At 45.7% G+C, this 14,754-nt stretch overlaps 1 protein-coding gene across 1 annotated transcript in view; it reads left to right on the plus strand.

Moving 5' to 3' along the window:
- Window positions 1-14,754, plus strand: part of Cadps (calcium dependent secretion activator) — a 489,489-nt gene that overhangs the window by 375,571 nt on the left and 99,164 nt on the right. The window contains exons 19-21 of the mRNA XM_023704988.1: window positions 919-927; window positions 6,344-6,500; window positions 7,477-7,618. Coding sequence (XP_023560756.1) covers window positions 919-927; window positions 6,344-6,500; window positions 7,477-7,618 — 308 coding nt within the window. The remainder of the gene's footprint in view (window positions 1-918; window positions 928-6,343; window positions 6,501-7,476; window positions 7,619-14,754) is intronic.

Raw genomic sequence — 14,754 nt, forward strand, 5'->3', positions numbered from 1 at the left:
GGTGGGCTCTGCCCACCACATTGTGACTAAGATGTTTAACTCCCATTTTCTCCTAACTGAGCTTGCAAAGAGAATGAAAGTGGAAGTTGTGGAAGGAGAAGTCTTTGGAAGGTTGTTGGCAACAACCTAAGCGTGGTTGCGTGTTATGCCTTTCTGCTAAATTTTCTGATGTTTTTAGCAATGAACCAGGAGGTGAGTGCATCTTAAAGCTAAGTATTCAAGCAACATCGGGTCGCCCTCAACCAAAGCACACAAAATATTTTTTGGTCTCGTGGTTGTTTTTGTTGCCACCACTGTTGTTCTGATTGGTTCTCTGGTGTGTGGATTGCAAGCCATCTTTTTGAACTGATCTCTGTCACCTCCTCTGCCTGTGCAGTCTTCATTAGTTTTAAACTCAGGTCACCCCAGTTGCCCGCTCTGTGGTGCCCGAGCAAGTTATTTGTGTTGTTCAATTTGTCGGGTCTCTAATACAACTTACTTGTTTTTTACAAACCACCATTAAAATGATGACTCTTACAATAATTACAAGCTAAAGAATTTTAAGACCAACTAACTTCCAAACCAGTAAGGACCTAACCTTCCCTTCTGAGCAAACATCATCGTAGTAGACAGCTAGGTCACCGCTCACTTCAAACTGAGCCTTAAAATCATCCCTTAAAATAACCTTTTGAAAATGACACCAATTCTCCCTCTTCCTCTACATTCAAATTCACAGAAAAGGAGCAGAAAGGTGTTCCATCCCCGTAATTCCTGAGTCTCCCCAAATAAGCATTCCCATGACCAAGTGAAAGTTGACCGAATAGCTAACTAAGATATAACACACCCTAAACCCAACCATCCCGACTAATGCCTGATTGCGTATTTAAATTTCCTCCCTGTTTCTCTACTGTTCCATTCAATCTTGGCTGATCGTGGCAGGGGAAAGAGGTATGTGACTAAACCAAGCGAAGCGGCCACCTGCTCTCCTCCTCTGTGCATGCCCCTCCGGTACCGTGTCTTCTAACGGGACTCTTCCCGGTGCTCCTGCTTCCTAACACTGACCCAAGGAATGTAACAGCAACTTCTAGTGGACTGCTTGTGACATGGGTGGCCCTCCACGCAGGGTAAATGTGGGGTGATTCTCTTGTGTGTGCATGAAGCGATGGATAGAGTTACGACGACTGCGGTTACATCCTGGTACTCGCCTCCCACCTGCCTTGATTCTGTCCTTAGCCCGTGGTAGTTCTCTATGTCCGTCTGTATTCACCTTTACTACAGCAAATGAGCGCTGACCTTAGCAGCTAGTAGCTCGTCGGAGTGGTACTAATCTTCCTCTACAGCTGTCTGTATGTGAGTCATATATACAGTATTTATATATAGAGAGAGTGTCATAGAATAATGAACCCCTGGAAGCCATCTGGGAATGGGGTACAGCTCCCAAGGAGGGGGTCCCTAATCACACAGCACCTAGCAACTGTGCAAGGAGGGAATCAAGTCCACACCCTCCAACCACACATACCTACTAACTTCCAGACGCGTGAAATTAAGTCACGTTAGGATTTTTTTTTTTTCTATTCCTTTGTATGACTGAGGCTTTGGGGGCTCAAGGGATGGCAGTGTGTTCTTCTGGGCGTGCGCAGTGTTGTCTCTGAAGACTGCCAGGGCCCTGGCCTGCCCCAGAGAAGAGTGGTCGAGGCCTGGCCCAAAGCCACACAGTTCTGAAGACGCGGATAAAAAGAAGACAGGTTGTCCCAGTCGCACTTTGCTTTTAAATTGCAGTAAAGCGACAGATACTAAATTCACAACCAAGTCATCCTGAGGCCACCACAGCTGAAGGGAGGCTATATATTTGCCTCAATGTCTCAAGAAGCACTGAAGGAAAATTATTCAGAAGAAGATACCTTTTTTACATTTCTAAAGAGGCCTTTTGCACTAAGGATTAATCATTACCCAACACTGCCCCAGTAACAGTGCTCACAAAATACTTTAATTTTATGTATTTGGACCTTACCCGGATAAATACATAAGCTAGATATAACTTCAATTTTGTTCTCATTACCTCTTTAGAAGTCAGTGGTGAAAACTTTAGCATATTCAGGAATTCCAGAGAGTAATTTTCTTTTAGATAAATGTTTAGGATCCAATTAATCATTTTACTCACCATGAAACCTTGCCCTTTGGAAAGCCACGCTGGGCATCTGAAGTGAGCCTCGGGGCCCTGTGAAGAGCAGCAAGGCAGGAGTGCCGGTGCGGAGTGCCGGAGGGAGGCGGCGAGCCAGAGAGCTAAGTCCAGGTTCCAGCTGCACCACCTCCCTCCTGTGTGACCTCGACCTGGTCACTTGGAGGCAAGAGAGGATGGTGCTGTTAGGCTGGAGGCCCGCCTAAGCTTAGTGTCTGGCATCGGGCCTGGCACGTAGCAAGCCCCCCACGAAACCTGGCTGATGTGGCTCTGCAGGAAATTCCTAAGGAGGCAAGCTGTGTGAGTATCTGACCATAACAAGGACAGTCTTGGAAAGAACCAAATGACTGAGAATGGACAGAAGGCGTCCGAGGAAGAGGTGCATGCCTTCCGTGTGGGGAGGCCCTGGCCCACACACCCACCATGCACAGCCTGCTCTCACAGACTGCAGCCCCGGAGGCAGGTCCCGGCAATGCCAAGGCCAGCACTGACCCAGCTTCCCTGCGCTGGGGGCTCCCAGGGGACTCCAGCAGAGGACCCAGCTCGATAGAAACAGGGCTCCAGCTGCCTGGGCGGAGCTTAGTCTGGAGCCAGCAGCAGGGTTTCCTTTCAAAAAAGGGTGAAGATTTCTTTCTGCTACCCGTATTTTCTGAGGGCTCAGTAAACCCAAATAAATAAGTAAATAAATAAAATATCCTAAGCACAGATCTTAACCTTCAGGCAACCCTGTTGGTTGGTACCACACAGACAAAAGTTGACACAGACATATCTTTCCCTGAATAAAAAAGAAATAATAATAATCTTTAAAGCCACGACTAATTCCTATACAAAATAATTAAATGCCCCCTCCAAAAAACATTGTCATCAGCTAATAATACCCGACACTGTACAGAACGCAGTGTGTGATAACAGTTGTCACATTTCTCTTTTGCTTGCAACCTAATTCTGCTTGAGGAGCCTGAGTTATTACATGTACTGTTGCTGCCCTCCCCAATCTCTCTCTATGTATACGTATGTATATGTATATATGTATTGTGGTACACAGAGGGGTACATATATACATGTGAGTTCGTGTGCAGAATCTACAGTGTGTTCAGTGTGGTGAGCTGTACCCTAAAGCGCACAATCTGTCTTTGAATAACACAGAGCACTGGGTAAGTATGTGAGAGCTACTGTGTGGCTCCTCATCATCTTTGGAAAGGTTTATTGGGACCTCAGGAGCCCACGACCATTGTGGATTTGCTCAGCTGTGAAAACAGCATTCACCTTTAGCACCAAAGGTAGTCACACAAGCTCTATTTATTGACTAGGACTGCAAGGGGCTTTCTGGTTATAAGTGCCCTTGCTAGAACCTTTCTCCCTCTCAGAAAAACACACTTGACTTTAAGGTTCTGAAAAGCATGACCTCACATATGCAAAATAGCTCCATTTCCACTTCCACAAATTTAAATTCTCTTGGGTCACCAGAATTCTGAACTCATCTGCCAGGTCCTTTACTGATAATTCAGGACAAAGAAATCAAAGTGCTGCCAATCCGTACCATTATCATTGCAGGGACTGTAGGTGTGTACTTGGTAATGCACTAAATTACAACAAGGGTGGCGGGGCGTGGTGGCGCACACTTGTAATCCCAGCACTCAGGAGGCTGATGACGCGCGAGGATCGCTGAAAGTTCGAGACCATCTTGGGCTACAAAGTGAGCTCAATGCCAGGGTGGACTGCATAGTGAGACCCTGTCTCAAAAAGACAAGAAAAAAAAAATCACAACAAAGGACTGAATTCTCTACAGATGGTAGATGTGGTGCTTCTTATGGTCTCTGGTTTACTTATGACTTTTAAATTAAAAAGCTGGTTAGAACCAGACATGAAGTTGGACTAAAAATTTTTTAATTTCAGACATTCGTGGTTGGCTTTTATTTTGGTTTGTTTTTTCCTGTCATCCTTGAGCAAATTCATGTCTGGGAAGCTAGGACAGTCTTCCCAGTAATTGTTTTCTTAGATTCATCCTGAAGATATGAAGTTAATCATTTAATTCAAGAATAAGAACTAGCCAGGCATAGTGGTGCATGCCTATAGTCCCAGCACTTGGGAAGCTGAGGCAGGAGGATCACTGCAAGTTCAAGGCCAGCCTGGGCTACATAGTGAGTTCAAGGCCAGCCTGGACTGCATAGCAAGACCCTGTCTCAAGAAAAAAAAAAAAAAAAGAGGGACTAAGTCCTACCCAACATTTGGTGTGCTCCTGGGAATTCTACAGATATCCTGGATCAGAATTGATGAGATTCAGGCTTCCATGTAGGGTTAGGGGTGGGAATGGGATACCAATAAAGTCTGGCAATTATATGGTCTCTACATAAAAGACAAGGAGCTGAGAAAGCTCTAGGGGTGGGATGGATGATTTCTTTTAACCAAGGAGGCAGTGGACAAAGCTCCAAGCCCCAGGGTGGTAAAGCTACAATAAAACCTCATCAGTTCAGACCCAAATACAATTTGATTGCAGACAATTTAACTGCAGAGATAGCTTTTCTAATTTTTTTTTAAAATAACACTGAAATGGTTCAACTCCTTCTTGAAATGCTGAAGGTTCTTCATACACATTCGAGGCATCCAGCACTTTTGTACATCCCAAGACCTCTGATATTAAATCTTCTATCTTTTTAACTTCAATCTGTAACTCAACTTATCTACAATTAGCATTAAAAGCTTGCCCGTGTATGATACAGTCATACACTAGCTAATGTAGACGTTGTGTATTTCAGTTTCCCGCTACAGACTGCATTCAGAACAGGAAGGCGACACCTCTTTTTAGAAAACTCAACAATTTAGGCCTTTCCGTTGACAGACCAGCATGTCTAGATTCCCTTTACTCTGAATCATTGAGGTTTTACTGTAAAACGCAAACAGCAGGTGTCTATTTCCAGCCAAGCACACCTTACAGAATGGTCCATGACTTGATTTTCTCCATTTAATTTGCAAACCAGCCACATGTTGATAAAGGAGAAGTAAGTAAAGAGAACTCTCATGAAAAAAGAGAGACGGACCCCTATTCTGCCTCCAAGTGGCTGTTAGAATATCCCTTCGATAACTAGACCACAGAAGAGCTTGGCCGTTGAACAAACCCTTTCATTGATGGAATTAGTTCCATAATCATCTTTCATGTTTCCAAATGCCTCCCTATCATTTTTGGTGAATGCTCTGGAAAGTGTTTCTGATGTAAATACTTCACAGCACTGAATGGGGGGGGCACAAGAAGAGGCTGGCAGTTCGCTTTTGTTTTACTGCTGTCTTTGAAATCAGCAAGAAGGGCCTGGTGACACCGCCACTCATTCCGCATGCTCCCTGCCAGAAATGATTAGCCAATATGCATGCATGCCTTTGAACTGCATTCACATCTGGCCCGGGCTGATGTGAATGTCACCCCTGAGATCGCGCACAATGATTTTCAAGGGCTCATGTGCATGCAAATGAGTTACTTCACTGATATTTTTTGGTTTTCAATGTATGTATGTGTCCACCCCCGGAAACGTAAGTCCTGATGTCCCTTGGTGTCTCCTAGTGTAGGCCTGGTATTTCCTCCAGCGTGGATGTAAAACCAAAGGCTGCTTTGCAGAACGAGATCTCACCTTAGAAGTTCTGTGACGATTATAGCAATGGCTTCCTTTAACCCAGTATGAAATAGGAAGAATGGTCCCCTTGTGTAGGGAGCCATGAGTCCTCGAGTTTGTAAGAGACCAAAGGCAATTGAGCCCAAGATATGTAGACAGAAGTGAATGGTAATTGCAGATTTTCAAGTTAGACCAGCAGAAAACCCATAAACACAGTGAAGAAACTCCCCAACTCGGATACCTTAGAGCAAGAGCTAGCCAACAGCAATGATACAGAGCATGACTCGAAACCTTCCAAGTTATTGTAAATTGAACAGGATTTCCACATCTGTCGTGGCTGCAGCTGCATCCTCTGACCTACGTGTCAGAAAACAAGCCCTCTGTGGCAGGCCTGGTATCACGAAGAGCCCTGCCTTGGACTCAGACTCCCATTTGTACCCAGAATGCTGTTCTCTTTACAATAAAATGACCAAACCCTGCAGGGTGCACAACCCATCTGAAGCAGTGAGGGCTGCAGTTTGCGTCCTGTGTCCAGGGAAGAAGCTCATCACCTCTTTGTCTGTTTTTCTGCCACATTTCAAAGGCCTTTGCGTGGTGGTCAGACTTACTGGTGGAGCACGCAGAGACGTTCCTGTCCCTCTTCGCGGTGGACATGGATGCAGCGCTAGAGGTGCAGCCTCCAGATACGTGGGACAGTTTTCCAGTGTTTCAGCTGCTGAATGATTTTCTCCGTACCGACTGTATGTATCATCTTTCAATGCAAACTTTCTCATGTAGTCTGCAGATTAACATGGTGCTAAGATGTCTCTATACCAAGAAGACCGCCAGTCGGGTAGAGTTCTTCATAGCTGTATTACTAGCAAACACACCCACCCACAGGCACCCAGACCTTACGCGGATGGGTGACCCCTGCAGAGAGCGCTCCATTCCAGGAAGCCCTCTCCTAACCGACCAAAGAGCCCAAGAGCAGCGCGAGAGGAGGGGTCCTTCCTTGTATTTTACGTGCACTGGCACAAGTTAATTAGCTTCCTCGCTTTCTGGATGGAAACCGTCCCTAGTTAAATCACACTGCCAGCATTTCTTTGTGTCTTATAGCAACAGCAGCCATAAAATACATCCTCCCAGGAAGAGCTCGGAAGAGAAGAGGCAGTAGAAAGCGTCCTTCCTTCCAACTAACTTAGTGAGAGGAAAAGGAGCGATACAAAGAAAACATTAAAAAATGGTGTGGATTGACGTATATGTGTGCGTGTGTGTGTGTGCGTGTGTGTGTGCGTGTGTGTGTGTGCGTGTTTTAAAAGCATGATTGTTTTTCCTTTTAGAGGAGTAACATAAAAAGGGTAAGTGTTCTCTTTTTTAAGATAATAAAAAAATAGAAATGATGCAGAATTCCAAAACAAGATGATAGCAAATTAACAATGGTTTATATAGTGCATATTGTTATCTTCAAAGCAGTTGCTCGGATTACCAGATATGGGCATGCCAGATTGATAGATATTTTGAAAGGGCAAGAAATTGCTCAGAAAGGTAGAGTGCTCTTAACTCTGTTCTCCTTCTAGACAAACTGCAGCATGGGCTTCGATGGTGTTCACATCTTTCTCTTTCTTCTTTCTTTGGCCTCCTTCAAAGCAGGGTACTGAACACAGAAGACATTCGTGTACTTATTCCACAGATACAGCAACCAGCGGTTCTTACCAAGCTTTTGCTTATCTGTTCTAGATAATTTGCGCAATGGAAAATTCCACAAACACCTGCAAGACCTGTTTGCCCCACTTGTGGTTAGATATGTGGATCTGATGGAGTCCTCAATTGCACAATCCATTCACAGGGGCTTTGAGCGGGAGTCATGGGAACCAGTCAAGTAAGGACACCTCTTTTGATAGTATCGGAATTTGGGTGCAGATGGCTGGAGAGTGATGCAGAAAGGGATTAATGGTGCCACGTGGCTTTCGCTGTTAATGGGCAGAAAGCAAACACCATATATGCTTCCTATCCCAGCGCTCAGACTTTCCTTGACGGAAGGGAGGGTGGGGTGGCGGGGTGTGAAATGGCTCACAGAGTGGAGCCTTCATTTTATTGCATAACGCAAATAAGAATTAACAGAGATAAACCTTGCCGGTACTATGTATTTTGCTCAAACAATAATATCCTCAGGAAATATTTCCTGATGTGTGTTCTGTGGGGTTTTCGGGAAGGTCAACAAGCTTCTTCTATAAAAGGGCAGACAATCAGTACTTAGGCTTTTTAGAGTCACGTCATCTGTCCTAACCACTTCATTCTACCATGACAGCACAAAGAGAGTTAGTTACGTAAACAAACAAGTGTGACTGTGTTTCAGTAAAACTTGATTTACGCACAGAGCTGTGGTTTGCCATTCCCAGGTCTAAGCCTTTCCAACATAACCTCAAAAAAAAAAAAAAAAAGTTCTCATAGCCACAGGTGCTTAGGAAATCCTCCATGCCTCACTCTCTTGCCCACGGGCACTTGGAAACTGAGGAACTGGTGATACAGACTCCTGTTAACCCGGAGTTTCCTGAGCATGCTCATGAGCTTCTCGATTACCTCCTGCAGGGCAAGTCATGGGAAATTCTTAGAGCTGTGAGTTGGTTGATGGCCACAACCGCAGAGCTTAGGACCTGTCTCGAAGCGTGTGGCAGTGGCGGTGGCAGTGGCGGTGGCAGCTCCATCCCCAGCCAACCAAGTGACCCGAGGTTGGGGCTGCTGGAGGAGGCCTCAGACTCCTTTATCTGAACTATGTAGAGCACTTTTCAGTGTGGCCAGACAGCTCCAGCAGAGCCCAGCATCGGCTGACATCATTGCCCCCGCCATACTCTCTTAAGAAAATCATTCTGTTCTCTCTACTCATTTATATCTTTGGGCTTTAGCAAGCAGTCCAAGCAAATGAGGACAAAAGCTGTTACATTTTTAAGACCATATTCCAAAAGCTGTTCCTCAACTTGAAGGTCTTGACTCGTGCCCTTTTTAAAGCAGTTTTATGAATCCAGAGCCTCCCTCTAATACTACATTCATACCTTTTTCTGCCTCTTCTTTATTTGAGGCACCAAAGAAGTTTCGTCTTGCCCTCCCAAGAGAAGGTTAATGGTAGCTCTTATTTTCAAGTACTAAGAATCCTAAATTTTAGCTGATTGTGCCCAGGTTTGTGATGGTTTGTCACCTTCTAGGCGTGCAGAGCCAGGTCCCCATGGCAAAAGGCATAATGAGGGCCCCATCGCTTATTAATCACTCACGATAATCAAATCAGTCGTGCTTTGGAGAATAACTGTGAAAAGGAAAGATAGAAATGAGTAATATTCACATTTTGAAAATAGCAGCGGTCTTGAAATAGCGCTTACTTCCTTGAGTTTAAATGCAGAAGGTACTACTGCCAGAAAGAAATGATTGCTACCCTTCACTATTCCTGGAAGAGCCCTAGAGGGAGGGTCTGCCTTTCCCTTGGCCAGCCAGAAGGCAGGGTTTTCATCTCTTTGAACTTGTGTGTTCATCTGCGAAACTGGTTCCTGAAAAAGTCCCTACCCAAGCTCTGAGAATTGTCGTGAAGATCTGTGGCAGTGTCACGAAAGTCATTTTATAATCTGTTAAATTCTCCAGAAGCCAAACATATGACTGCTATTCCTTTGGAAGCATTAAATATTCTTAGTACTATCAGAAGGAAAGATAGAATCAAGATCATTTTCACAATTGGAAGACATAGTCTGGGAATGTTTTGTTGGTTTGTTTTTTGTTTTTTAACTGATGAAAAGAAATTGAACTGGTGGACCAGTTCAATTAGAAAATCTAAATTTTTATAGTGGGGTAAGAGTTGTGAATTAGCACCTGGAAATTATGTACATGTGTCTGTTTTCTAAGTAAGTCTGTGTAAACTGTCTGAAACTGTACTGTGAGTTGACGAGTCTGATTGTAGTTGTTTTCAATTTGGGCTGAATATTACGTGCCTGCTGGGAGTATGCAGAGAGGTCTGAACCGGCCAGCTCCGCCCTGAGCTGGGCTGGAGTGCTGCTACGTCACACGTTTATTAGCCGAATTGTAAGTGGAGTGTGGATGCTGTGAGACAGCCTTGCAGAAAGGCCTGGAGGGGAAGACACAGAAAGGAGCGTGGGGGTGCACGTGTGCTAAGAGGAGGGTACCTCCTCGACTCCTACCACACGAAGGAGCCAAGCTGCAGGCTCTCCTCTGTCAGCGTTCTCCTAAGAATGTTGCTAAAGCAGCAGATATTCGTCTTTCTCCTTAGATTTTTGTCCGAGCAAAGAGCAACCATCCCGGCACCCTTTTCAAGCTCATACAGGAACAATAATCTGTCTTAGGTAAATTTGGTTCACTAATTTTTTCCATTTTTGCCACATAATCCTCCAACACACCCACCCACACACACACACACAAACACACACACACACAGAGCGTTTCCTTCAAATAATTGCTGTCTACATAGTTCTAGTTTCCCGTTTTTCAGATGTCATGAATGTAGGCACCTGATTACAGGTAAAGTGAGCAGCGCAATGTGAAGCTTATTTCAAAATAACTGGGACTGAAAATGTTAAAAAAAAAAAAAAAAAGCACTCTCACAAGAAAGCGCTCCCCATGTGTTGAGATTGCTAAAAATAGAATTAAAAGGATCACTTATCTTTCAGGTTTCCTTATTTCAAAACATGACCCTGTAAGAAAACGTAGAGCTACAAATCTTTGGCTTGCTGCAATGGGTTATTGGATAGCTGGGTGGAAGAGCTGAGCTCCTTCTCTTAGGAAGCCTTGCATTCCTGAGGAGAGAGGAGAGGCTGTGTTTCCGTCGCCGCTGAGCCAGACGCAGCCGTGACTGGAACCTTAGGCACCTCTGGAAGACGCCAGTGTGTGGCCAGCAGCACAGCTGGGGATAACTAGCATCTCAGACGGGCCTGGGTCGGCATGTGTCTGTGGCGCGCAGGGCTGTCGTGGGCATCCATCAGCATCGGGCGGGGCCCCCACTGCTGTTTGGCAGGCTATTGGCAACCTTCCTGGGACCCCTGAGAATTCGTTTTGGGGGTCCCAACAGGCAGCTGGACGGCATCCCCACCAGCTGTTTTCTGTCAGCTCCTTGTTAATAAGATGCAATGGCCTTCGAGATGGGAGACATTCTGGGACATGCCTAATCCAGTCCTGCCGGGCCAGTGCCCTCCTCTAGGTCCAGGACCCTTTCCCTGGTGGACAGCCACTCAGTCCCCATGGGAAAATCTCCAGACACAGGGAGCCCTTGGCCGTACCCGCCCCTTCTAGGCAAGGCTGGCTCTGGCAGGTGAAGTAAATGCTGCGCTGGACAGGTGCTCACTGTCAGATCCAGCTTCTGCACTGCCCTTCCTTCTTCCTCTTTTTTCTTCCTTCCTTTTTATTTCAGCTGGGAATTGAACCCAGGACCTTGCACAAGCTCACTCCCCATACCACTGAGCTACACCCAGCAGTGGCAGTTCTGAAAACGCGTTTTATTCTTCTGCGCCTGAGTTGTAAATATGAAAAGTGTTTTTAAAATCATGTTCCTGGACCGGTGAGATAGCTCGGCAGAATGAAGCGCCTGCTCATGCAAGCTTAGACAAGCTCGGGGACCACGGGTCAGTCCCCAGCACTGCATGCTGTGCCAGCCCCGCCTCCAGGGCAGGCCGAGCCGGCCACGGAGTCTGAGCATCGTGGTGCTCGCCTGTAATCCCAGCGCTGGGGAGGCTGAAAACAGGAGGATCACTACGAGTCCAAGCTGCGTAGCAAGACCCTGTACCAAATGAATAAATAATTTAAAAAAAAAATAATACTCTTTTCCAGATGTGACTAACTGAATGTTAGTAAACATCTGACCAGAGACACTGAGCAATACTCTGGGCATCCCCAGTGCCAAATAGACTTGGAATCAGAACTCCTTACTCTGCTGGTAACCTGTCAGGTACCCTAATTCCACAGGGATTTCTGAATTAAGATCCTCAGTTGAGACTCAAAATCCTTCTGTATAAAGCAAGGCCTTTGACTACAGGGCTTTCCGGTGGTGCCATTCTAGCAAATGAGACTCCTCCTACCCATCCTCAAATGCCCACCTGGTCCCCACTGCTCAGATGGCCACCTCACACCTAGAACAGATCCCAGGACATAACCCAGGCTTAGCAACTTCAAGGTACAGCTGCAGAGTGAGAGGGTACCTACCGTGGGAGGACTACAGCGATGACAAAGTGACAGTGGCACCCTTCCCTGAGTCGGACTCTCAACCTAGCTGGGTCTGGACAACATGCACATCGTAATAGCTGCATTTACCAGTATACCCATAGCACACGAAGAGCTGTGAGGAGCTTAGAAGAGAGAGGAATGAACTTCCGTGGAGGGATCACGAATGACAGGGCTTGGAGAGTGTGTTTTCAGTGTGGTGGGAGAGATGGCAAAAAGCATGACCTGGGAGGCTGGGGAGATGGCTCAGTGGAATAAGCGCTTGCCTGGCAAGTGCAAGGGCCTGAGTTCAATCCCCGGTTCTGGAAAAAGAAAAAAAAAAAAAAAAAGCATGACCTAAAGCAGAAATGAGAAGGCAGAGTATGGAGAAGAAGTAGCAAATGTTCACTTGGGCCAGCCTGGGAGAGGTGTCTGGGCGGCTCTTAAATCCCATGAAGTTTGGGGCTGTGCTCCATGGGTGATGTAGTCCTTGACGGCTTCCGGCCCCCACACTGGAAACTATTGGCACGTGGCAAGGACAGAAAGAAAGACCTTACTGTCTATATATAAAAAACAGATCTACGTACAGTTCATGACCAAATTTTTTTAAAGTATATCTGTGGTCTTAACTGTCTGTGGAAAGGAAAGCTGGAGGAGAGCAGTGAATGAAAGGTGTCTTTCTTCTTAATGTCACTCTAAGCGGGACGTGGCGGCACACAGCTGTGGTCCCAGCACTCAGGAGGCTGAGCAAGAGAGTCCTTGCGAGTTCAGCATCAGAATGGGCTGCAAAGCGAGCTCAAGGCCAGTCTGAGCTGCGTAGTGAGACCCTGTCTCAAAAGGACAAAAAAGAAAAAAAAGTCATTCTAGATTCTAGAAAGATATCAAAGAAATTAATGGCTGAATGTAAGGATTAGGCCCAAGAACAAACACTAGAAGAGGCTTCCATATCCAAAACACTAAGTGCAGATAAGAGGCATGAGGTGTTTGTACGCAGGAAACAGCTCCTAACAGGAGGAAGTGTTGTCTATCTAAAATTCTGCTGTCATCCACAAACTTAAAGCAGACTTCTTTGAGAGAAAACACAGCTGTACCTGCCTGGAGACATCGTCTTGATTAGAAGTAATTCTAAGAAGTAAGGACTAACTCCGCCCAGCCATCCCCATCCATAGAAAAAACACAGTACGCACCTCTGTGGCACTGACCCACAGGAGAGAGTGGATAGGATTCTTTAATCCTATGCACTAAAAACAGGAGCTAAAGGAAAACTCCCTTTTCAGTGGTCTCCAAAGCGAATGAGAGTCTAATTTTTAACGTGAACTGGTTGTTAGATTTGCAATTCACACGTCTTAGACTATGCGGAGACACACAATTATGATCCTAGGAGAAGAGCGACTACCACACTCCTGGGTAGTTGCTAAAGGACTCTCTTTTAAAATAATAATTTGTTACAGCCTTTGCTAGTTCCAGAAGGCTGGACGTTGAACTGAGAACTAAGAGAAAAATGTCTCCTCCTCACGTGTGTATTGGCGAAATCTTACGCTTGGAATTGGCCTCTTTGGCTACTAATATGTTTTAATATCTAAATGAAATATTAGTTATACCAGTAATACACTGTATTATTTGACTAAAAGCAGAAAAAACAAGAATGCTTTATTTTAAAAGAAGACCATTATGGTAGGGCCCATGGAAGAAAAAGTTTCTATTTGAGTCCAGCGCTGTAGTCCAGCCAGAATATCATATTTTACAGCTGCAATATGCTTTGATTAATATAAGCATTTTTATTTTTGTGTGCAAAATGAAGTTTGCTTCTAATTTGTGTACTCACCATCCGCTAATATGTTTAAATTAAGTTGCTTTTGCATTCGTCTGTATGTTATTCATTTCTAGCTGCTTTTAATTTGCTCTGAATTGACATTTTAACTTTCCAGACTGCCATCTCTGGGACCTCTTAATTCCTTGATCATTATTCAGTGTGTGCATCATTTAATGATCACATTTGCTTATATAGGCAGACACATGTCTCCGTGGAGATCGCCAGCGGGTTTGTTACGTGGTGGCGTTTCTGACTGAGAGCCGCTGGGGACTGCACTCAAAGGCAAACTGCCCATTTGACAGAGACACATGGAGGAAAAGCTCTGTTTTTTTTTTCTACTTAATAGTCCTAGTTAGCTCACCACTCGAGCATTCCCATGAAAGCAGTCTTTAGTCCTGGGCAGAGATGTACGTGATTGGCTTCACCCAACTGCGAAATCTAAAGGACAGATCTTGGAGACACCTCAGCTCCCTTGAAGAGGAGGATGCCAGGCTGGCAGTTTGGCACTCTAGGTTTCTCAGGCTGTACCCAGGGCTCTGTTGCCATTGGGAAAGAGGAACTCGTAGGAGACAGGTGCCCTGGCATCTCCCAGGTCCGGGGATTCTGCCTTAGCAAGAAGCCTGCCGTGAAGTTAGCCCAGCGGCAGCAGCTCCAGGCCCCGGAAGTCCTGTTAGTCAATCACAGCTTGCCCAGGGCAGAGCGCTTTGGCAAAACTTGCTCCTCTCCTACAAGATCCAAAAAGAGAACCTCAGCTCCCTTGCCAAAGTGCTGTCAGCTCCACTCAAGCAGGAAGGCTCTGCTCAGATGCAGAGTTAGGCTGGGCCCTACCGTGCCAGTGACTTTGGCTGGATGGAACACCCTGAAAATGCCACTGCACACCGCACAGTGCCAGCTTGGGGGCAGCTATGACACAGCCCTCCCAAGAGATCGCTGACTGGAGTCAGGGGTTTGCTTTATCTCTTTATTCATAAAACCATCTCTCTCTCTCTCTCTCTCTCTCTCTCTCTCTCTCTCTC

The sequence above is a fragment of the Octodon degus genome, unplaced genomic scaffold, assembly GCF_000260255.1.
Source record: "Octodon degus isolate 3935 unplaced genomic scaffold, OctDeg1.0 scaffold00210, whole genome shotgun sequence".
In the NCBI taxonomy this organism is placed as follows: Eukaryota; Metazoa; Chordata; class Mammalia; order Rodentia; family Octodontidae; genus Octodon; species Octodon degus.